Genomic DNA, 25467 nt, shown 5'->3' with positions numbered 1-25467 from the left:
AGGAGTGGCTGATACACCAGATGGTTGTGCTGCCATTCAGAGGGACCTCAATAGGCTGGAGAAATGGGCAGAGAGGAACCTCATGAAATTCAACAAAAGGAAATGCCCAGTCCTGCCCCCGAGGAGGAATAACCCCATTCATGAATACAGACTGGAGGCCAAACAGCTTGAAAACAGCTTTGTAGAAAAGGACCTGGGAATCCTTCTTGACACCAAGTGTTAACATGAGCCAGCAATGTGCCCTTGCAGCAAAGGCAGCCAAAAACATCTTGGGCTGCTTTAGGAAGAGTGTTGCCAGTGGATAAAGGGAGGAAATTCTTCCCCTCTGCTCAGCATTGGTGAGACCACACCTGGAGTACTGTGTGCAGTTCTGGGCTTCCCAGTACAAGACAGACATGGACATACTAGAGCAAGCCCAGCAAAGGGCCACAAATATCATGAAGTATGTTCAGAGTGTTTGACATATGAGGAGAGATTGAGTGAGATGGCTGAGGCCAACTGTATGAGGTTTAACAAGGCCAAGTGTCGGGTCCTGCACTTGGGTCACAACAACCCCATGCAATGCTATAGGCTTGGGGAAGAGTGGCTGGAAAGCTGCCTGGCTGAAAAGGACCTGGGGGTGTTGGTCGACAGCCGGCTGAACATGAACCAGCAGTGTGCCCAGGTGGCCAAGAAGGCCAACAGCATCCTGGCTTATATCAGGAATGCTGTGGCCAGCAGGAGCAGGGAGGTGATTGTCCCCCTGCACTCGGCACTGGTGAGGCTGCACCTGGGATACTGTGTCCAGTTTTGGGCCCCTCAATACAAGAAAGACACTGAGGTGCTGGAGCGTGTCCAGAGAAGGGCAACAAAGCTGGTGAAGGGTCTAGAGAGCAAGTCTTATGAGGAGCGGCTGAGGGAACTGGGATTGTTTAGTCTGGAGAAGAGGACGCTGAGGGGAGACCTTATCGCTCTCTACAACTACCTGAAAGGAAGTTGTAGTGAGGTGGGTGTTGGTCTCTTCTCCCAAGTAGTTAACGATAGGACGAGAGGAAATGGGCTCAAGCTGCGCCAGGGGAGGTTTAGATTGGATATTAGGAAAAGTTTCTTCACGGAAAGGGTAGTCAAGCATTGGAACAGGCTGCCCAGAGAGGTGGTGGGGTCACCATCCCTGGAGGTGTTAAAAAAACGGGTAGACGTGGCACTTTGGGACATGGTTTAGTGGACATGGGCGTGTTGGGTTGATGGTTGGACTGATGATCTTAGAGGTCCTTTCCAACCTTAATGATTCCTAGTTTTTACTTTCATTAAAAATAATCCATCCACCAAGCCAGGAAACACGAAATTGCTACTCTACCCTTAACTGGTTTAGTGGTGGACTTGGTAATGTTAGGTTAATGGTTGGACTGGATGATCTTAAAGGTCTTTTCCAACCTAAAAGATTCTATGATTCTATTCTATGATTCTATGGGATGGGAAGATGGAGCCAGACTCTTCTCAGTGGTGCCCACTGAAAGGACAATAGGGGATGGGCACAAACTGAAACACAAGAAATTCCACTTAGATGTAAGAAAAGGATTTTTTTTTTTACTGTGAGGGTGGTAAAACACTGGACCAGGTTGCCCAGAGGGATTCTGGAGTCTCTGTCCTTGGAGATATGCAAAACCCAACTGGTCAAGATCCTGAGCAATTTGCTCTAGTTGATCCATTTTTGAGGAGAGGGGTTGAACTAGATGATCTCCACAGTTCCCTTCTGACCTCAACTATTCTGTGATTCAATGGTTTACCAGTGACAGTACTTGCAAGCTTGTACTCATAAAGCCTCTATACCACTTGATTTTTCCTATCTACACATGATCTACTACAGGTGAGCATGCACATGAGTGCTGAATAAGGTAGAAACTTATGATGGAGACTGATGAAGGTAAAGGTTATCTGGTATATATCAAAAAAGAAAAAGATATAGGGCTGAAGAATATTAAAGATACAGACAAGAAGAGTCTGGACTTCTTTCCAGACTTTGCAAACAAGTTTTCCTCAACTAGCAGGCATTTCAAATGCATTTTTGCAGTACACATAAATTTCTACCATAAGTATGCATCAATTTCTCAAAACCCAGCTCATTAATTGCTCAGAAGAATGCTACCTACTGAATGCCAATACCACCACTTCTAGATTTTCCTCAGATGTTTTTGATTTTAGTCCTGACATAAACCCATCCTGCTTAGTTTAATCTGGGAAAGGTAAGATTACCCCAGCACAAAGTGATTGCAACAAGAGAGTTCTGTGTGCTGACAGAGGACAATCAGATAACCATTATTTATGGAAAATATACAGGGGAGAAGACACCAAATATGAGGAAAAAAATAGCCTTGACATCGCAAGTAAATTCCCCAGATTTCATGTGAATTTTCTGCCACTTGCATCTGAGCCTGCATTACAAATGTATTAATTCATAGCTATTTAAAATGCAGAGCTACAAAGACAACTTAAATCAGAGATGCATATAGTACCCTAATAACAAAGACTTTAATGCTATAATTCTAATGGTTGCCAATATTCTGAATGGAAACAATCAGCTTGCTTTTTCTTATATGTATATACTTTCTCTTACCAAATTATTTAAAATTAAACAATGTTAGTATCTTGTTAAAAAATAAAAAATAGAATCATAGAATCATCTGGGCTGGACCTCTAGAGGTCATGTTATTCTAACCTTCTGCTCAAAACAGGGCTAACTTCAAAGTTAGATCGGGCTGCTCAGAGCCTTATCCAGGCAAATTTTGAAAGCCTCCAAGGCCTCTCTGTGCCTTTGTTCCAGTGCTGCACAACTCTCACTGTGAATTTTTTTTCCCTATGCACAATTAGTATATCTCTTGCTAGGCAGCAGGCACTTCTGAATAGTCTGGCTCCATCTTCCCTATGACCCCTAGTAGAAGAGGCTGTTCTTGTGAGTCCTTCTCAAATTTTAGGAAGTTAAAAAGCTTTCTTAACTATATATATATAATTAGCAACCAATTTTTTTCAAACTTTGATACAACTTGATCTACATAAGTATGTCATAGCATCATGTGTTATATAAAGTAAGCATATTATTTTCAGTCTTCACAGTGGAACAAATCCTAGTTCTAACACTTCTCTAGATGCAAGTGGGGGGAGGGGGCAAGGAGTCTATATATTTTTTTTGCTTTAATTGCTTCTGCTTTCATTTTATTTAGCAGATGCAAATAGAACTTTTTCTTCATTTGGACTAATTATTTCAAAGTTGAGAAAATGGGAGCTGAAAGATGAGGAAAACTTGTACTCCTTTTCCACTCTATGAATAAACAGTGGATGACATTATAATTCTAAACCACAATACCATAATAGGTAGCACTAGATGCACAGTCAAGATTCTACCATTCCAAGCAGTGGAATATTCAACAGTGCTTAAGTCAACTAAGCTCTTAACTACCACTAAATATTAAGATGACTTAAATGATGAAAATGTACATGGACCATATACATTAACATTTCAACTGCTGTCAGCTCTGATACAACTGATGGCAGGGGGGTGGGGATGGGATTTTTATTGAAACGATGAATGCAAACAAGTTTTGGGAGAAGGAGATATAGACCGGAATTGAAGAAATTTAGTTCAATGGCTCATTTAGGTTGACTATCACTTTTTTCATTAATTAAATGTAGTCTCAGAAGGAGGAACAGAATAGGTATTCACAATACACAGTGAGAGCACATAACATCTTAGAAAAAATATACAATGAGAAATATATTCAGACAGGACTGAAGCTACAAGAAGATTTATTTAAGGTAAGCAAAGTATAACATTTTCCTCATTGGTAATATGGCGAGTGCTAATATCTCTTGTGAAACTGTCAACTAAGAGAAAGATATGAAGGCCCCAAGCATGCAATTCATTCAAAATTAGGACTGGAGAAATATACTGCTGAGAGGTAGTCTTCCACTGGCAGACATATGGATAAGATGACCAAATAGATTTTTCTCATCTTTAAAAGGCTGAAAGGATCAGAAAGGAAAGTGCAGCTAAGTTTAAGAACAGTAGGGACAGTAAATATCAATATTATCTGTGAAGAAGCAGTAACTTGGTGAACTCTATATTAACCTAAATTTGGGTAGCTTTATTGTAAAAAGCTCAGCAAATACTGCTTTGTGATTAAAAATGTATAGAGATTAAGTCCCAGAGCCTTAAAAACCCTGCAGTGCTTATCTTTGCATTTCAAGTTCTTCTATCAACTGTGAACAGAGCACTTCAAACATTGTAATTGGAGTGGGTTTCACTGCTGTATCACAATAATTGCACTTATTTAGTTCCAAATTCCATGAAAATACAAGAGGGCTTTTTGGTTTGTTTCAGTTCATTGGTATCTTTCTATGATCTTGATCAGCATATATAATCAATTTGTTCATTTTGTTATTTACTGCTACACCACTGTTATCTGCAAATTCTACCAGCAATGAGTTTATAGAATCATAGAATCATTTAGGTTGGAAAAGACCTTTAAGATCATCCAGTCCAACCATTAACCTAATATTACCAAGTCCACACTAAACCAATTAAGGGTAGACTAGACTAAACCATGTCCCGAAGTGCCACATCTACCCGTTTTTTGAACACTTCCAGGGATGGTGACTCCACCACCTCTCTGGGCAGCCTGTTCCAATGCTTGACTACACTTTCCATGAAGAAATTTTTCCTAATATCCAATCTAAACCTCCCCTGGTGCAGCTTGAGTCCATTTCCTCTCGTCCTATCACTAACTACTTGGGAGAAGAGACCAACACCCACCTCACTACAACCTCCTTTCAGGTAGTTGTAGAGAGCGATAAGGTCTCCCCTCAGCCTCCTCTTCTCCAGACTAAACAATCCCAGTTCCCTCAGCCGCTCCTCATAAGACTTGCTCTCTAGACCCTTCACCAGCTTTGTTGCCCTTCTCTGGACACGCTCCAGCACCTCAATGTCTTTCTTGTAGTGAGGGGCCCAAAACTGGACACAGTATCCCAGGTGCGGCCTCACCACTGCCGAGTGCAGGGGGACAATCACCTCCCTGCTCCTGCTGGCCACAGCATTCCTGATATAAGCCAGGATGCTGTTGGCCTTCTTGGCCACCTGGGCACACTGCTGGCTCATGTTCAGCCAGCTGTCGACCAACACCCCCAGGTCCTTTTCAGCCAGGCAGCTTTCCAGCCACTCTTCCCCAAGCCTATAGCATTGCATGGGGTTGTTGTGACCCAAGTGCAGGACCCGGCACTTGGCCTTGTTGAACCTCATACAGTTGGCCTCAGCCCATCGATCCAGCCTGTCCAGGTCCCTCTGCAGGGCCATCCTACCCTCGAGCAGATCGACACTCCCACCCAGTTGGGTGTCGTCTGCAAACTTACTGAGGGTGCACTCAATCCCCTCATCCAGATCATTGATAAAGATATTAAACAAGGCTGGCCCTAAAACGGAGCCCTGGGGAACACCGCTCATGACCGGCTGCCAACTGGACTTAACTCCATTCACCACTACTCTCTGGGCTCGGCCACCCAACCAGTTTTTTACCCAGGGAAGACTACGCCTGTCCAAGCCATGAGCCGCCAGCTTCCCAAGGAGAATGTTATGGGAGACTGTGTCAAAGGCTTTGATAAAGTCCAAGTAGATGACGTCCACAGCCTTTCCATCATCCACCAGGCGGGTCACCAGTTCATAGAAGGAGATCAGGGTGGTCAAGCAGGACCTGCCTTTCATGAACCCATGCTGGCTGGGCCTGATCCCCTGGTTGATCTGCACTTGCCTGTTGAGTTCACTCAATATGAACCTCTCCATAATCTTTCCCGGCACCGAGGTCAGGCTGACAGGCCTGTAGTTCCCCGGGTCCTCCTTCTGGCCCTTCTTGTAGATGGGCATCACATTGGCAAGCCTCCAGTCATCAGGGACCTCCCCTGTTAACCAGGACTGCTGATAGATGATGGAGAGTGGCTTGGAAAGCTCCTCTGCCAGCTCCCTCAATACTCTCGGGTGGATCCCATCCGGCCCCATAGACTTGTGAGCATCCAGGTGGCGTAGCAGGTCGTTAACTGCTTCCTCCTGGATTATGAGGGCTCCATTCTGGTCCCCGTCCCTGTCTTCCAGCTCAGAGGGCTGAGTACCCTGGGGATGACTGGTCTGGCTATTAAACACAGAGGCAAAGAAGGCGTTAAGTACCTCAGCCTTATGACAAATATATTCAGATTCCCGCAAGACCAACTAGAAATGTCCCCAACTGGTTGATGATTCACTATTTAGTTATTTTTATAAGCTATCACTTAACAAGTTTTAGTCCGTTTAATATGGGTTATATCCATTTTGCTTAGTGCTACTTTTCTTCTGAAATAGAATGCTATGCAGAAGCAAGCCAAGCACTGTACATGTCTATTATATAGACAGTTGTACCTGTTATTACTGCTTATTAGTTGTATTGTAGCACAGAGAAGTCCCACGCATGAGCCGTGACCCACGGTGCTAAGTATTGTACTGTATTATTAGCACGTTATGTTTAAATTGAACCAGTTTTCATTTTCAGAGTAAACATTCTGTTCATTTTAGGAAACATTTGTTACAAGCAAAACTGTCTCTGAATACATACTCAGGAAAAATTTTGCTCTTAGATGAGCATACTTGAATTCCACTGAAATCAGCGGAAAAACACTTTAATCTAGTGGAGAATTTGTACCTTCAAAAGTCAGTTCTATTTTACTTAGCCGGTAGTGAAAGGTGTAACTGAAAAACAGTACTTTCCAATGCTCAAGGTACAGGAATAAGTATCGACCAGGATCCCAGTCACAGCCCACTCAGAGTCACACAGCGGTTCAAGCAAAGACATTCTGCTAATCTATACCTGTTTTCCCTTCCCACCATTTGTCTTATCCAATCTAACAAACACAAAAACACATCCAAAAAAATGACCATCTCTTAACAGATTTGTACAGGGACTGGTAAAACAGGGCTCCTAGTTCTAGTCAGGGTCTTTAGGCATTGCTGCAGTATAACTAGTTATGCAATATACAGAACCTTATCTGCTAAACTAATTAATGAAAGTAGGTGTTGTCAGTTAAATCTTCAACATACTGAGCTGCTTATAGAATATGTTTCCTTTTACCTTGTGAACTAAAGGACACGAAGAAGACATATGATGAAATTAGCTTCTATTTTGTTTCTGTTGTTGGGCACAATTTTTTGGTAAAACCTACGAACAGTACTTGACCAAACATGGCAGATATTAAATAAGGCTACTCCAGGATGGTTTGACTTCTCTCTTGTGATTCCTTCATTATAGGATTCAAACCAATCAAACTCTTTAATGCACTTATGTTTACAATACTGACATAGAAAAGAAGAAAACTGTTTTAAAAATGGGAACTGAAATCTATAATGGACTTTAGTGATTTGCTGAAGAGCGTAGAAAGTTACCCAGGCCACAGATTATAACCTTACCCAAGCCCTTACATTACCCCTTTTTTTCAGTACATGGTTGATGAACACTCCAAAGAGCAAGATAATTAAATTATTCCTCTACTCCCCTCAATATCACAATTTATCTTTTCCAAACAGAGCACAGAGGAAATATAAGAAACTTGTTCCAAGGAACTTGTGACTTCCTGTAGCACAAAAGGGCTCCAAAAATCATATTGCATGCATAATATGTATAAACCTTGATTATGTTGGTCCATTGGACTCTGAGGTGGGCCCATTCCAGGGTGAGGAGGTCGCATACTCTTCATAGAGCTACAATGAACATCTTCAACCATTCCTTTTTCATGCAAGCCATCAGTAGGCTGTAAAAAAAAAAAATATATCCACTAAAAAAAAAAATCAAAGGGACATAAAATAAAAATTTGCACAAGTATATTAAGAAGCATATAAACTTCTCATACTACCTATTATAAGTAAATACAATGGGACTCTATCCCTGGAATCAGATTTTTGGAAAGCAGAGCACAACATGAGAATGATTATCCCCCTTCCTGCTGCTTCCTTTTCTTTTCCTGATTCCTTATGAGCTGTTTGGACAATATCAAGTACTACAAACTGGAGGAAAATTGTCCAAACAGAAACAAATGAACTGTATTGACCTTATATAACAAAGCAGTGTAATGCAGACCAACTTAGAAAAGCACAGCCTGTGGCTTAGGCCAAATTATTAACCCGACCTTTTGCCTTTCAGTTGCCACTATACTGGAATGTCCCAAATGCTGTTTCCCTGCAAACATGTCCTGGTTTCGGCTGGGATAGAGTTAATTTTCTTCCTAGCAGCAGGCATAGTGCTGTGTTTTGGATTTAGTAGGAGAAGAATGTTGATAACATGCTGATGTTTTTAGTTGTTGCTAAGTACTGCTTATGCCAGTCAAGGACTTTTCAGCTTCCCATGCTCTGCCAGGTGCACAAGAAACTGGGAGGGGGCACAGCCAGAATAGTTGATCCAAACTGACCAAAGGGCTATTCCATACCATATGACGTCGTGCTCAGTATATAAACTGGGGGGGGGGGGGGGGGGGGTTGGCCAGGGAGCAGCGATTGCTGCTCGGGAACTGTCTGGGTATCGGTCTGCAGGTGGTGAGCAATTGCATTGTGCATCACTTGCTTTGTATATTATTATTATTATCATTATTATATTGTTATTATTATCATTACTATCTTACTTTCTTTCAATTATTAAACTGTTCTTATCTCAGCCCAGGAGTGTTTCTCACTCTTACTCCTCCGATTCTCTCCCCCATCCCATCGGGGTAGGGGGAGTGAGCGAGCGGCTGCGTGGTGCTTAGTTGCTGGCTGGGGCTAAACCACGACAAAACACAAAGATTCCATTAAAGGAATCAATTTCTTATTGGTATATTTTTACTTCAAGTAAAAATCCTACTTGTGACATCATACTAATTTTTCTACAGCTAGCAATCACTTATGGTATACATGGCAAGGCTTTGATAGTGGGAGGGGGCAGGACTGCAGGGGTGACCTCTGTGAGAAAAGGGATAAGAGGTAAGGGGCTGCCCTGTGTCTGACACAGCCAGTTCCAGCCAGCTCAGCAATAGTTCCACTGCAGGCCAGAGCTGAGCCAAATGCTGGAAAGGCCGGTGGGGGGGAGAGAAGAGTGAGAAACAGCAGTGCAAACACCAAGGTCAGAGAAGGAGAGGGAGGAGGTGCCCCAGGCGCCAGAGCAGGTATTCCCCTGCAGCCCATGGAGGACACCATGCTTTTTTTTTTGTCTTTGTTTCTCACTATCCAAATCTATTTTAATAAATAAATATACTAAATTCATTTTCCCCAAGTCAAGTCTGTTTTGTCCGTGACAGTAATTGGTAAACTATCTCCCTGTCTTTATCTCACCTCACAAGCTTTTTCATCCTATTTTCTCCCCCTGTCCTGTTGAGGAGAGGGAGTGAGTGAGCAGCTGGGTGAGCACTTGGCTGCTAGCCAAGGCTAACCCACCACACATAAATAAAAAAAAAACCAAAACAAAACAAGGGATTATACTTCTGGTTATGAGCAAACAGGAAGAGAGATCATAGAGTGCACAGTTCTCTTTCTGTCCCTCAAGTAAGATCTATGGAAAATACCGTTGTTCTGGTTAATAAATATATATAGTTAAAAAATATATGGCCAGTTGGTGCATAAGAACAGCTATACCACTTCAGACCAAGACCATCTTTTCCTTTCTTCTGTCTCCAGAAGGGACCAGAGGTGAATACCCAGGAATAATAAGATCAGGGCAAACATATAGCAATGCTCCCCTCTTCTATCCTCCCAGCTTCCAAATATTCAGGAAGAATATTCAGGATTCAGGAGATTTCCTGATGCTGTTGACATCCTGATGCTGCTGACAATGTGATTGATGGACTAAAGTTTATTCCAAAAATTAGTGAGAAAAAGTTAGTTTATTCTTTCTGGCCTAACTATATTCTATAAATCAACAGTAAATTTTCCTGTGTACATATTTTCTGGTTATTTGAATATATAGTATTTAATTTTCACATAATTGTTATTAAGTATGGGAACTATATGATTTATTAATGCCAACTTAATGTTAGATTATGCTATTAAAAGCAAATCTCTGTAAACACAAAGTAGCACAGGCACAATGTCAGGTGGAAGGAACCCCAATAACCTAATCAGAGACAGAGCCCCTGCCCCAGCTCCTCCCAGGGCTGTCCCAAGGAGAGCCTCAGCTCCAGTGTGAAACCCACCCAATGAGTCAACGGGAGCAGCTCTCCCAAGCACCTACAGACCGAAGGGGGTTACTGCCTGCTAGGGTATGGGACTCATTATGGGATGCCAGGAAGAACATTTTGGAATCGTGCAAGACTTATTATGGAATGTTTAGAGGAGGAACCAAAGGCAGGGAAAGGGAGGGATCTAGGCGATTTGGGGATGAACAAGAGTGGGGAAAATAGAGGTATAAGGGGATAAAAGGGGCCGGTCACATGTAAACAGGTCTGGTGAGTGCATTTGTCTGACCATGCCTTGCACTTGGTCAGCACAGTCTGTCCTGTCTTGTCATTAAACTCACACCCTGGGTGAGGGGGCTCTTAACTCTGTGTGCATGTGTGTGTGTATGGAGGTCTAAGTGCCAGCAATTGGAGTGGGGAACCACAAGTCATAAGAGTCTGTGTGTCTGTGGTACCAGCAACTGGAGAGACTGGAGTGCATGCTTATTGTGTGGGTATGTATGTCAGTGTGTGATTGCTAACATATATCAAGCCAAACTAGCCAGTAAGTAGGATAAGAGGTTTGGGAGCCAGGGTATAAGCCTGGGCCAGATAAGTCTGGAGAGACTACAGGGTCTGAGAGTTGGCTACTAGAAGAACCAGGAGGTCCAAGCCAGCTACTGGAAAGATGATGGGGTATGGGGGTCAGCTACCCGTAAGGCCATAGGTCTGGACCAGTTATCTGAGAGATCTATTTGCATGTGTGTGTGTCTGTGAGGCAACTGGGAAACCAGGGGATCCAAAAACCAGCTACTGAATAGACTGAGTGTCTATGGCCAGTTATTGCAAGGATCTATAGTGTGTGTGTCTGTGTGTGTGGGGGTGGGGGGGGCAAGACAAGTACCTGTAACTGGAATGAGGTTGCAAGTCTTGAGGGCTTGCATGCCAAGGTGCCAGCAACTGGAAGACCAGGGGATCCAGGGGCCAGCTAATGGGTCGTGAGCCCAGCTCCTGGAAGGATCTGTATCGTATATATTTTCCACTAACAGTCTTTCATCCTGATCAGCTAGAGAGCAGAACAGGATGAAGCTGTTGGTGCTGGTTGTACTTGCAAGTGCAGTGTTTTCTGTTGGTGTTGATCTGTGCAGCTGTATGCATATGTGTATTGTGTGCATATGTGCCTACTAGGAACACACGCTCACTGTCATGACCGGCTACACCTGGAGACAGAGCAATGGCAAACCCCTACCCTATTACAGGATTTAGCAACCCTTTATATCAAGCAGTTTTTTCATATACTTCTGCATACTTTGGATTCTTTCAAATTCTGTATGCATTATATTATTCTCTGTAAGTTAGTCAAGTATTCAATACAGAATGAAGGTACTGTACTGGTTAGTTTGTAAATTTTAAAAGTGTTGTGGTTTAGCCCCAGCCAGCAACTAAGCACCACACAGCCGCTCGCTCACTCCCCCTACCCCGATGGCATGGGGGAGAGAATTGGAGGAGTAAGAGTGAGAAACACTCCTGGGTTGAGATAAGAACAATTTAATAATTGAAAGAAAGTAAAATAGTAATAATAATAGTAACAATATAATAATAATAATATACAAAGCAAGTGATGCACAATGCAATTGCTCACCACCCGCCGACCAATACCCAGACAGTTCCCGAGCAGCGATCGCTGCCCCCCGGCCAACCCCCCCCAGTTTATATACTGAGCACGACGTCATATGGTATGGAATAGCCCTTTGGTCAGTTTGGATCAACTATTCTGGCTGTGCCCCCTCCCAGTTTCTTCTGCACCTGGCAGAGCATGGGAAGCTGAAAAGTCCTTGACTAGCATAAGCAGTACTTAGCAACAACTAAAAACATCAGTGTGTTATCAACATTCTTCTCCTACTAAATCCAAAACACAGCACTATGCCTGCTACTAGGAAGAAAATTAACTCTATCCCAGCCAAAACCAGGACAAAAAGTGAGAATCATATCCCATTGCATATATATGCACAAATATGTCCATCCTACAAATATCTGCATGAATCAGAGCATATTTTGTCTACTTTAGTCATGCACACATACAGGTATACTACAACAAATTAACTGGCAGCCTGGAGGAGAACAAGGCTGTTTAAGCCAACAGTGCTGCTAAAACAAATACTTGTGTAGTTACAGTCTTAGCCTCATTTGCAAAATCAGTAGAGAGAAGGGGAAGTAATTTTATTCTAGCTATACTGATTGGTCACCTTTAGATCAACTATCTGGACTCTATGGTCATGGTAAATTTTAAAAGAAGCCTTGAAGTATCTCAAAGGCATAACTTTTACTCTGGTACACAGAACTTCTCCAAGATGCTCCTAAAATTTCTATAAAATCTCTGTGGTATGTATTTGTTTCCATTGCTGACATAGCATACAGCTCCTGATGAATGCACAAGGTGAAGCCAGATGTAGAAGTTACACTTACTGTATTGAGTATTCAGCTGTTCTACTGCAGAATTCCAGGTGCTTCCTCTCTTATGCAGTTCAGGAATCTCTCAAGAGAGAGACAATTGAAGAATGTAAACCCAAATTGCCTACCGAGTTTTTGGTATTCACCAGAATGCTGGCATCTTGGGCTGTCACTGACCCCACAAACAAGGAAATGGCAATTGCAAATGTCTATTATCATAGAATCATAAAATCATAGAATCATTTAGGTTGGAAAAGTCCCTTAAGATCATCGAGTCCAACTGTTAACCTAACACTGCCAAGTCCACCACTAAACCATGTCCCTAAGCGCCACAGTCTGCATGTCTTTTAAATACTTTCAGGGATGGTGACTCAACCACTTCCCTGGGCAACCTGTTCCAATGCTTGATAACCCTTTCAAGTGAAGAAATTTTTCCTAATATCCAATCTAAACCTCCCCTGGCGCAACTTGAGGCTAACAACTAAACTAACTTGATGCTTCAAGATTCATGTGCATAAAATTCAAGTATTGAATGTACCAACCTCTCAAAGATGATGATTTCAGCAGTTCAATACAACTTGGGACCATGGCTCCCCTCTACCTTAGACGTATTTGCATTATCAAAAGTTTTAATGATGTGTTTTTTCATACTGTAGATGACAACCAGTGTCATGTCCTTATGGACTGGACATGACAGTCAGTTTTAATAACTAAGATTGAGCCATATGTGAAAAAGACAAGCTGAAGAAGTTCCCATTTCAGAAAGAGTTCAAAAATGTTTTAAAAGTAAATAAATAAATGGTTAATTTTTATTTTAATTTGAAAATTTCTCTATATGCTTATAGCAATAAGAACAACAATTCCAAGTGACACCAATGATAATCACCAAAAGGTTTTGAAATGATATCTTGCTTCTGTAAGCAGTTATTGCATATTTATGAAGGTAAAACACCTGTAAAAGTGAAGTTACCATAAATTTACTTCATAATTAAATAAAAGATGAGAATTAGTAAGAGAATGTCTTAAAAAAGAAAATTTCAGACATATTTCCTCATAGCAGAGGAAATTGATTGTGTAAGCACACATGTAAATTTAACCATGACAAGCACTCAAGTCAGATTATTCACATGCTTTAAATTAAATAGTTTTAAATTCCTTAATGAGATGGAGCCTATGTAAATTAATTTGACAATAATTTTTAAATCAACATGGAAGATGAAACAAATATTTAAGCCTTTTAAGAGATAATAATAAAAATAAATGTTCATGAAAAAAAAAAGTCACCCCAAAAAATATAATATGGAAAAAGAATAGTTCCAAACAGATTTTGAAAAAGAAGCTTAAAAGATCTAACATGTAGGTTTAACTACAAAAAATTACTACTAGAATGGTCTTGTAGCACTTCAATTTTATTCTGTAGCAAGGCCTATTTTATTGAAATGTGCAGTTTACAAGTTAAGATTTGCATAATTGCTAGCACTGTAGTTCAAACTGGTCTATTAAAAACAAAGAAGCTCTGTTTGATCCGATATGTACACCATCTTTAGTAATAAAGATGCAATCAAAGTGTAGCTGCAGTTTTGCAGGTGATGTATGAAGTACAATAGCTTGTTTTGCAGGTCTAAATGTAGTAAAGTATGCTTTTTAATCAATGGAGAGAAGTCTAGGAAAAAAATCTCATTTATTAAAAACAAAATTACCTTATGCCGTTGGTGCATGCCCTCCTGCAGGTAATCAGTAGACCCCATTGTCGGCATAGGATGTGGGACACTGGGCGGTCCAGGACTCAGCCCCATCATGCTGTGTACTGAGCCAGGAGATGGCCCTGGTCCTGGGCTAGGTCCTAGAATTGGTCCAGGTGAAGGACCTGGCCCTGGGGAAGGACCAGGATGAGGCATTGTGCCAGGGTCCACTGGTGTAGACATCTATTTTCTGTCTCCTTTTCAATTAACAGAATAGCTCTATTGAAAAGAAAAAAATAAATAAAACAGAATTTCCATGTGTCATTAGGGACAGTGGAATATAGCCAGGAAAAAAAACTATACTGGAGAGCATTTGGATTGTGAGAAACGAAGACAAAAAAATTAAAACAGCACCTTTCCCCATCCCTCCTTTTCCCAGGCTCAACTTCACTCTCAACTTCTCTACCCCTCCCTGCCAGCAGTGCAGGGGGGATGGGGAATGGGGGTTTACAGTCAGTAGTAACAGTTTCTCTCTGCCTGTCCTTCCTCCTCACACTTTTCCCCTGCTCCAGCATGGGTCCTCTTCATGGGACACAATTCCTTCAGGAAAATCTGTTCCAGCGTGAGCTCTCCACAGGATGCAATTCCTTCAGGGATTAGCCAACTGCTCCAGCGTGGGGTCCTCCATGGGCTGCAGTGTGGATATCTGCTCCACCATGGTGACACAGGACAGGCTGAGGTACTGAACACCTTCTACGCCTCAGTCTTTACTAGCAAGACCAGCCTTCAGGAATCCCAGGTCCCAGAGACCACAGGGAAAGGCTGGAGCAAGGAAGAGGATCAGGTCAGGGAATTCTTAAGCAAACTGGATGTACACAAGCCCATGGGCCCTGATGGGATGCACCCACAAGTGCTGAGGGAGCTAGCTGATGTCATCATGAGGCCACTCCCAATAATCTTTGAACAATCAAGACGATTGGGAGAGGTGCTTGAGGACTGGAGGAAAGTAAATGTCATCACTTGTATCTTCAAGAAGGAAGACCCAGAGAACTACAGGCTAGCCAGCCTCACCTCCAATCCCTAGGAAAGTGATGCAGCAACTAATTCTGGGAACCATTTCCAGGTACATTAAAGACAAGAAGTTGATCCGGAGTAGACAGTGTGGATTCATCAAGGGGAGGTGAAATGACTATGATGAAATGACTGGCTTAGTAGATGAGGGGAAAGCAGTGGATATACTCTATGTACACTTTAGTAAGGTTTTTGACACTGCCTCCCATGAGATCCTCATGGAGAAACTGATGAAGTATGGGCTGGATGAGCAGACAGCGAGGTAGACTGAAAATTGGCTGAAGGGACGGGCCCAGAGGGTGGTGATCAGTGGCACCAAGACTAGTTCGAGGCCAGTGACTAGTGGTGTACCCCAGGGGTCAATACTAGGTCTGATCCTATTTAACATCTTCATTAATGATCAGGATGATAGTCTATAAAATCAGCTAGCAAACTCCAATCAAATCTGTCATTATCTCAAACCCTTTGAGCCCCATATTGGGCACCAAAAAAGACTGTCGCGGCTTAACCACAGTAGGCAGCGAAGCACCACACAGCTGCTTGCTCACTCCCCCCACAGTGGGATGGGGGAGAGAATTGGAAGGGCAAAAGTGATAAAACTTGTAGGTTGAGATAAAGACAATTTAATAGGTAAATCAAAAGCTGCATGCGCAAACAAAGCGAATAAGGAATTTATTCACTATGTCCCATCAGCAGGCGGATATTTAGCCATTTCCAGGAAAGCAGGGCTCCATCATGTGTAACAGTTACTTGGGAAGACAAACACCATCACTCCGAACATCCCCCCCTTCCTCCTTCTTCCCCCAGCTTTTATTGCTAAGCATGACATCATATGGTATGGAATATCCCTTTGGTCAGTTGGGGTCAGCTGTCCCAGCTGTGTCCCTCCCAACTTCTTGTGCACCCCCAGCCTACTTGCTGGCAGGGCAGTGTGAGAAGCAGAAAGGCCTTGACTCTGTGTAAGCACTGCTCAGCAATAATGAAAACATCAGTGTCTTACCAACACTGTTTTCAGCACAAATCCAAAATATAGCCCCATACTAGCTACTATGAAGAAAATTAAGTCTATCCCAGCCAAAACCAGTACAGTCAGAGTATAAGCTCAGCAAGTTTGCAGATGAAACAAAACTGTGAGAAGTGGCTGATATGCCAGAGGTTTGCAGCCAACAAGGCTAATGGCATCCTGGGCTGCATTAATAGGAGTGTTGCCAGCAGGTCGAGGGAGGTGATCCTTCCCCTCTCCTCAGCACTGGTGAAGCCACACATGGAGTTCTGTGTCCAGTTCTGGGCTCCCCTAGTACAAGGGAAACATGGACATACTGGAGAGAGTCCAGCAAAGGGCCACAAAGATGGTGAAGGGACTGGAGCATCTCTCCTATGAGGAACGGCTGAGAGAGCTGGGACTGTTCAGCCTAGAGAAGAGAAGGCTCGGGGGGGGGGGGGGGGTCTTATTAATGTGTATAAATACCTGAAGGAAGGGTGCAAAGAAGATGGAGCTCTTTTCAGTGGTGCCCAGCGACAGGGCAAGAGGCAATGGGCAGAAGCTGAAACACAGGAGGTTCCATGTGAACATCAGGAACCACTTTTTTACTGTGAGGGTGACTGAGCACTGGAACAGGTTGCCCAGAGAGGTTGTGGAGTCTCCACCCTTGGAGATATTCAAAGGCTGTATGTACATGATCCTGGGCAACTGGCTCTAGGTGGCCCTGCTTGAGCAGGGGGGTTGGACCTCCAGAGGTCCCTTCCAACCTCAACCATTCTGTGATACTGTGTATTCACTAGCAAACTTCAAGCTGGACTAGTTGGTAAATAGTGCCAGGGGATGGGGGACTTAGGTCCAGGCTGGGGTATCAGACAAGTAAGGGTCCATGCTATGCCCAGGAGGACTTACGAATGTGGAGCGCCTGTGGGATGAGTGTGTGAGTGCATGCATATTTGCTAGCAAGCATCAAGCTGGACTAGCTGGTGAGTAGGGGACCCGTGAAGCAGATAAGAGGGCGTGGAATCCAGGCATGGGTATCGGGTAGGCAGAGGGGCCACACTGGTACTCGAGGGATCCCCGAATGTGTGTGTGCTTGTCAATCTAGAGAGTGTTGCGTGTGGGTCTTCACTAGTGACCTCCTATCTCTACCAGTTGAAGAGGAGGAAGGGGATTTGGCTGTCTATGTTTGGTTTATGTGGGTCCTGTATGTAGGTGCTGTTGAAGGCGGTGCCTTGTCTGTGGCAGCCTGTGTGACTGGCCATGTCGGTGTCCTGTGCCTGTGTGTGTTTTTCTAGGATACATGCTCAGCTTTGCTACTGGTTGAACCTGCAAATGGGAAAGTGGTAGCCTCATCCCTCAGCCTGGGCAGAGACCCAGGGTCCCTGGGCTGTGCTCCAGCAGCTGGGCAGGAGGGAGACCTGAGCTGGAGCAGCTGGCCTGCTCCTAACATCACTTAACACAATGTACCCTCCCAGAATTCCCACCAAAGCAGAGAAGAGGCCCACTGACAAGACGTAATGGAGTAGGAAAGTAGGATGGACATTACTGCTGGTTGCCCCATTTGCTTGCAAACAAGGAATGTCAGGTTTACAGAACTACCAACCTTGTTCCTGTCACAAGTAAAACAGCATTTACCCAACAGACCCAATACTTCAAGCAAGCAAAATGCAATTGCATCAAGACCTTATTTGGGTATTCCCCCACTTACCTACATGTTCTATCAGGACCAAAAATGTTTACTAGGTTCTGTTTATAAACTCCCTTTTGTTATGTTTTATTAGTTACATCTCTATTCTGACTCAAGTAAACAAATTAGAAAAAGGGTTGAACTCAATTAAAATTAACTACCTTGGGATCCCATTTCCTTGCAGGGTAAGACATGCTGATACCTCTGATGCTTTTGTGTTTAAAAAAAAAAAAAAAAATCACAGCAGAACACCACAGGGGCTGATTAGCACCCCACAATCCCACTGCATCACCAACAAAAGGAATCACGTTTTAAAATTAGAAATTTATATATCATGTCAAAGCTTCTTAGAAGGGGCCTAGCAGTTCAGCTGTATGACAGATGAGACAGAGCAAAAGGAAGTTTTATAAGACAAAAATCACTATGTTGAAAAATATAGCAGCTGGTAGATATTCAAGTATCACCTCTTCCGAACTCAAGAATGGTCCATCCTGATGAGCAGGAAAACATGCAAAGCCAGCAGAATGTACTGCCTGCATGGATGTACAAGGAGCTCCTGACTAAACTCAAACATAAAAAGGAAGCATACAGGAGGTGGAAGCAGGGTCAGGTGACTCAGGAGGAATACAGAGACACTGTGTGAGCATGCAGGCATGGGGTTAGGAAAGCCAAAGCTTGTCTGGAGTTGAATCTGTCAAGGGACATGAAGGGCAGCAAGGAGAACTTCTATAGCTATAACAGCAGCAAAAGGAAAGCTAAGGAAAATGTGGGCAAGGGGGCTGGTGTGGGCAAGGGGACATGAAAAAGGCTGAGGTGCTCATCGCCGCCTTCACCTCAGCCTTTGCTGTTAAGACCAGTCTTTAGGAATCCTAGGCCCCTGAGACCAGGGGGAAACTCTAGAGTAAGGAAGACTTACCCTCAGTAGAGGAGGATGAAGTTAGGGAAACATATAAAAAATTAGACATACACAAGTCCATGGGCCCTGACAGGAATGCACCCACAAGTACTGAGGGAGCCGGCTGATGTCATTGCAACTCTACACTCAATTATTTTTGAAAGGTCAGGGAAATTTTTGATAGAAATCAAAATATGATAGTCAAATGTTGTTTTAAAAGCTTTGGTTTTTATTGCATTATTATTATGGGATAAGTGACCCTGGGCAGGTACCCTTATTATAAAACTGCTCTCAAAGTCAAGTAAAAGAAGCAGACTAAGCCTGTCTAATGGCCAGTTGCTACTAAAGGGGGTGTTACTACCTCCTCCCTTGTCCTGGCACACATCTGACCCTACAGCAAGTCAGTTCAGGAACCCAAATCAGCAGAAAATTACTTTTTGTGGCATTAGTTTTCTGCTGGTTTAGCTCCTCAGATAATGAAATTACTGTGTTATCAGACATGTGGAATTGGTGTCACTGGGATGGAGGGAGAGAGGGAGGGAGAAGTACCAAGAAACAGGACTAAGCCTGTTGGCAGCAACTGACCAGCAGTTTTATAAAAGGATGGCATTTGTGTTACAATACACTGATTTTAGTAGACTAGAAATTCCAACTGTTAGACACTAATAAGAGTTTTCAAAAAGCTAGAAAAGCAGACCAATTCTAATTTGTAGCCTGTCTCAATTTTTGTTAAGTACAAGTAACTAAAAAAATAGTAGTTGGTTCTCCAGCAAGTTAAAGGCCTATAATTCATTTTCTGGGCTCTTAGCATTGTATAAGCCACTTAAGCTGTGTTCTCATGGTTTGCAACACTTGGCAAACCCCTCAAGTGAATTACAGCTGTGTTCACTCTAAAGCAGTCTTATCATTTGTGTGTTTCACTTGATGTTATGATTGCATAGACCTAATCAGGAATATCCTTAAGTAAATATTTAAATACAAAAAAAAGTCACATAACAGTCAATCATTTTTATATTTATTTTCTTGTATTATCCTGAATTTTGTAAATAAGAATCACAGAATAGTTGAGGTTAGAAGGGACCTTGGGAGATCATCTGGTCTAGATGACAGGACTGGATCCAGTATTGATCCCTGGGGTACACATGCACCCCAGTTTTGGGGAAGATGCAGACACTCACGCCCCGCCCCCCAAGCACTCACATACACAGACATAGGTCTCACTAGTAGCTGGCACTTAGTCCTTGCACACACATACACACAGGATAGAGAGTGAAATTACGCAGGAAGATAGTTAAGAAAGGATTTAGTAAGTAGATATAAGAAGGTAGGACTGACTACAGTGATCAGGCACAGTGATCAGGCACAGGGCTCAGCCAGACAAGAATATTGACCAGCCCCATTTTACACTCGATTAGCCCCTTTTATACCCCATTCTGCCTACCCCCCCTTTTTGTTCCTCCCTGCTCCCCCTTCCCCCTGCACATTCTTTCATGGGTTTGTATAGCTCTATCAATTCCTGCACCTCTTCCAGTCTGGTGTCCAGGATCCTCCTCCTCCCCCGCCCTTTAGAATCTTATCAGTTGCAAAGTCCAGGTTGATCTGGGAAGATCTGCCAGGCCTCCCCATATTGATATTTCAGCCATTGTTCACTATACCAGAGGGGCTTGAACCGCTTAGCTTGCTTGATTGCAGCGCATGTTTCACATTCATGAATAACCTGTGCAATACTGTCCATAGTTAAGTCCACCCCTCGATCACGGGCCCATTTATATGTTGCATCCCTTCCTTGATGGCCTGAGGCATCATGGGTTCACAGAGCTATAAATAATTCACCCTTATGTTGCCAGTCCAAATCCACCTGAGCCACTTCAATCTTAGCAGCCTGATCCACCTGCTGGTTGTTTTGATGTTCTTCAGGGGCCTGACTCTTGGGTACGTGAGCATCTACATGACGAACTTTCACAACCAGATTCTCTACCCGGGCAGAGATACCTTGCCACAATGCGGCAGCCCAGATGGGTCTGCCTCTGCGCTGCCAGTTGCTCTGCTTCCATTGCTGTAACCACCCCCACAGGGCATTTGCCACCATCCATGAGCCAGTATAAAGGACTGGCCACTTTTCTCTTTCAGCAATATCTAAAGCCAGCTGGATGGCTTTCACCTCTGCAAACGACTCGACTCCTCTTCTCCTTCAGCAGTTTCTGCGACTTGTCGTATAGGACTCCATACAGCAGCTTTCCACCTCCGATGCTTTCCCACAAGATGACAGGATCCATCAGTGAATAAGGCATATTGCTTCTCATTTTCTGGCAATTTATTATACAGTGGGGCCTCTTCAGCACACATCACCTCCTCCTCTGGTGATATTGTGAAGTTTTTGCCTTCTGGCCAGTCCATGATCACTTCCAAGATTCCTGGGCGACTGGGGTTTCCTATTCGAGCCCGTTGTGTGATTAGTGCAACCCACTTACTCCACGTAGCATCAGTTGCATGATGTGTAGAGGGGACCCTCCCTTTGAACATCCAGCCCAGCACCAGCAGTCGGGGGGCCAGCAGGAGCTGTGCTTCAGTACCGACAACTTCCGAAGCAGCTCAAACCCCTTCATATGCTGCCAGTATCTCCTTCTCAGTTGGAGTATAGCGGGCTTTGTATCCTCTGTATCCCCGACTCCAAAACACTAGGGGTCGACCTCGAGTCTCCCCTCGTGCTTTCTGCCAGAGGCTCCAGGTAGGGCCATTCTCCCCGGCTGCGGTGTAGAGCACATTTTTAATATCCTGCCCTGCCCGCACCGGCCCAAGGGCTACTGCATGAACTATCTCACATTTAATTTGTTCAAAGGCTTGTTGTTGCTCGGGGCCCCATTTGAAATCATTCTTCTTCCGGGTCACTTGATAGAGAGGGCTTACAATCAGACTGTAATTTGGAATATGCATTCTCCAAAAACCCACAATGCCTAAGAAAGCTTGTGTTTCTTTTTTGCTAGTTGGTGGGGACATAGCTGTTATTTTGTTGATCACATCCATTGGGATCTGACGATGTCCACCTTGCCATTTTATTCCTAAGAACTGGATCTCCTGTGCAGGTCCCTTGACCTTACTTTGTTTTATGGCAAAACCTGGCCTTCAGAAGGATTTGGACTATTTTCTTTCCCTTCTCAAAAACTTCTTCTGCTGTGTTGCCCCACACGATGATGTCATCAATACACTGCAGATGTTCAGGAGCTTCACCCTGTTCCAGTGCTGTCTGGATCAGTCCATGGCAAATGGTGGGGCTGTGCTTCCACCCCTGGGGCAGTCGATTCCAGGTGTACTGAACACCCCTCCAGGTAAAAGCAAACTGTGGCCTGCACTCTGCTGCCAAAGGCATTGAGAAACACGCATTAGCGATGTCAATTGTGGCACACCACTTGGCTGCCTTTGACTGCAGTTCATATTGAAGTTCTAGCATGTCTGGCACGGCAGCACTCAGCAGCGGTGTAACTTCGTTCAGGCTACGATAGTCCACTGTTAGTCTCCACTCCCCATTAGACTTTTGCACTGGCCATATGGGACTGTTAAAGGGTGAGCGAGTCTTGCTGATCACTCCCTGGCTCTCCAGGCGACGAATCAGGTTATGGATGGGAATCAGAGAGTCTTGGTTGGTACGATATTGCCACCGGTGCACTGTTGTGGTAGTGATCGGCACCTGTTGTTCTTCGACCCTCAGCAACCCCACAATGGAAGGGTCCTCTGAGAGACCGGGCAAGGTGGACAGCTGTTTAATTTCCTCTGTCTCCAAAGCAGCTATACCAAAAGCCCACCGGTACCCTTTTGGGTCCTTGAAATACCCCCTCCTGAGGTAATCTATGCCAAGGATGCACGGAGCATTTGGGCCAGTCACAATGTGGTGCTTCTGCCACTCATTCCCAGTTAGGCTCACTTCAGCTTCCAGTACAGTTAGCTGTTGGGATCCCCCTGTCACTCCAGAAATACAAATGGGTTCTGCCCCTGTATAGCTCGATGGCACTGGGGTACACTGTGCACAGGTGTCCACTAGAGCCTTCTACTCCTGTGGGTCTGATGTGCCAGGCCATCAAATCCACACAGGCCAGTAAACCCTGTTGTCCCTTTCCTCCACCTGGCTGGAGGCAGGGCCCCTCTAGTCCTGGTCATATTATCCGTTACTCACTTCTTGTACACTGAGTCAGGAGTCTCTTCATTAACATCAGAACTAAAATCAGCCCTCTTACTCTGTCTGGGGAACTGCTCCCTGGAAACTGGAGCTGCAGTTTTCCTGGGAGAACCGCCTTTTGTAATAGTTTTTCCTTGCAACTCACACACCCGTGCCTCTAGCGTCAAGGAGGAAGTGAGATGGAAAATCCACATGTCCTCTCCGTGAACACGCAGGTAAAACCACAGGGTTCCCCGTGGTGTGTATCCTCTATATCCTCTCTCTTGAGCATAGGGACGTTGACTCCTAATGGCTGAGACACTGGTCTATACAGGCAGGGAGTAGGGCAGATCCTCTCTGAGTTGTTGGAACTCTTGGGACAGTTCTTACACAGCCGAAGAGAGATACTTCCTTCGTATTTCCGGAGTCAGCTTGCCACTTCATCCACCGTTGGTGCCTCTTCACCTTTCCAGGCCAGTATTGCCAACGAGTTGGCATACAATGTTGGTGTGCTCTATACCACCTTCCACCACATGGGTTGTGTGCACCTGACTTCATGTGGATCTTTGGGTAACTGCTCATCATTCAGGTCACTATAAATCACCTCCAGCACGCCTAATTCCCTCACTTACTGGATACCCTTCTCTATGGTGGTCCATTTGCTTGGACGGTATATAACATCCTCCTTGAAGGGGTACCTTTCCTTCACGCTTGACAGAAGTCGCCTCCAGAAGCTGAGCGTTTTTCCCCCTTTTCCAATTGCTTTGTCAATGCCCCCTTCCCTAGAAAGGGATCCCCGCTGCTTGGCTTCCTTACCCTCTAAATCCAGGCTACTGGCCCCGTTATCCCAGCATCGGAGCAGCCAGGTGACGATGTGCTCGCCTGGATGACGACCGAAATCTTTTTGCATATGTCGCAGCTCCCTCAGGGATAGGGATCGAGTAGTTACCATGTCATTTATGGGTTCTTCCTCCTTTGGTTCTCGTGATGGCCCTGGTTCATCTTCATCCCTTACTAAACGAGCTGATTTTCTTGTGTATTTTTTCTTCTGTATAGGGGCAACTGATACCGGCGTGGGTTGGTTCTCTATTTTAGCCACGGTGCCTGTCACTGGGGTTGAAGTAGTCACAGTGCCTGTGGCAGGGGTTGGAGTAGCCGCAGTGCTTGTTGTCTTGTCATCAGATCCAGAGACCCTCTCTTTCCCTTGAGGGTACTGATTAGTGTTGAACAGGGCTCAATATGCATGGGCCAGCCCCCAGCATGTTGCAATGATTTGTGTCTCTCTGGAGTTGCCAGGGTGACAACATACTTTTTCCAAATACTTTACTAGTTCTTCAGGATTCTGCACTTGTTCAGGGGTGAAGTTCCAAAACACGGGAGGTGCCCACTGCCCTAGGTACTTGCCCATACTATCCCACACACCTTGCCACTCATATCTATCCAGCCTTTGGGCAGATATCTGGATGATATTCTTAAATTGTTCACTAACCTTCATCAAAACCGAAACAGTATTCCCAAGAAATAGCAATAGATGTATCTTAAGTTCCCAAGGATGTTCAAGATACTGAAAAGTTATTGTAATGAAGGAGGAAACATCATAGAAGAAGGTAGTGAAGGTACTGTTCTGTATTTCCTCCACAAAAAACCTCTCAGAGGAAGAGGTATAATTGCTAATCCTCTCCATAAGGTGATACCCAATGTACAGTAATGGCTTCAGTACAAACCCAAGATACCAAATAATGCTCAAGGTCAGTGTTTTAATAACAAATCTCCCAGGCAAAACATCACTAATCACTGCAGACCACAACAAACTGCAAAAACCAACACCAATCTTTAACATGTACAGCAAAAAAAGGAGCATGGTGCAGATCAGATGATGTGACCGGCAACTGTTAACAGATTCCTTAACACACTCTAGTTAATCTGTTGTTATCTCAAACCCTCCGGGCCCCACGGTGGGTGCCAAAAAGGACTGTCGTGGTTTAGCCCCAGCCAGCAACTAAGCACCACGCAGCCGCTCACTCACTCCCCATGCCCTGGGAGAGAATCGGAGGAGTAAGAGTGAAAAACACTCCTGGGTTGAGATAAGAACAGTTTAATAATTGAAATAAAGTAAAATAGTAGTAGTAATAATAAGAATATAATAATAGTAATACACAAAGCAAGTGATGCACAATGCAATTGCTCACCACCCGACGACCGATACCCAGACAGTTCCCGAGCAGCGATCGCTGCTCCCCGGCCAACCCCCCCCCAGTTTATATACTGAGCATGATGTCATATGGTATGGAATAGCCCTTTGGTCAGTTTGGATCAACTATTCTGGCTGTGCCCCCTCCCAGCTTCTTGTGCACCTGGCAGAGCATGGGAAGCTAAAAAGTCCTTGAC

General features: G+C 44.1%; 1 protein-coding gene across 2 annotated transcripts in view; it reads right to left on the bottom strand.

The window, feature by feature from the left end:
• LOC142596537 (SWI/SNF-related matrix-associated actin-dependent regulator of chromatin subfamily A member 2-like) overlaps window positions 1–14537 on the bottom strand; it is a 167443-nt gene extending 152906 nt beyond the window's left edge. For both annotated transcript variants that reach the window (XM_075725690.1, XM_075725692.1), the window contains exons 1-2: window positions 14313–14537; window positions 7671–7794 (exon numbers count right to left, since the gene is read on the bottom strand). In XM_075725690.1, coding sequence (XP_075581805.1) covers window positions 7671–7794; window positions 14313–14537 — 349 coding nt within the window. The remainder of the gene's footprint in view (window positions 1–7670; window positions 7795–14312) is intronic.
• Between the last annotated feature and the right edge of the window lie 10930 nt (window positions 14538–25467).

The sequence above is a fragment of the Pelecanus crispus genome, chromosome W (genome assembly GCF_030463565.1).
Source record: "Pelecanus crispus isolate bPelCri1 chromosome W, bPelCri1.pri, whole genome shotgun sequence".
NCBI classification, from domain to species: domain Eukaryota; kingdom Metazoa; phylum Chordata; class Aves; order Pelecaniformes; family Pelecanidae; genus Pelecanus; species Pelecanus crispus.
The sequence above is the reverse complement of the archived record's forward strand: the minus strand, read 5'-3'. Positions and strand labels throughout refer to the sequence as shown.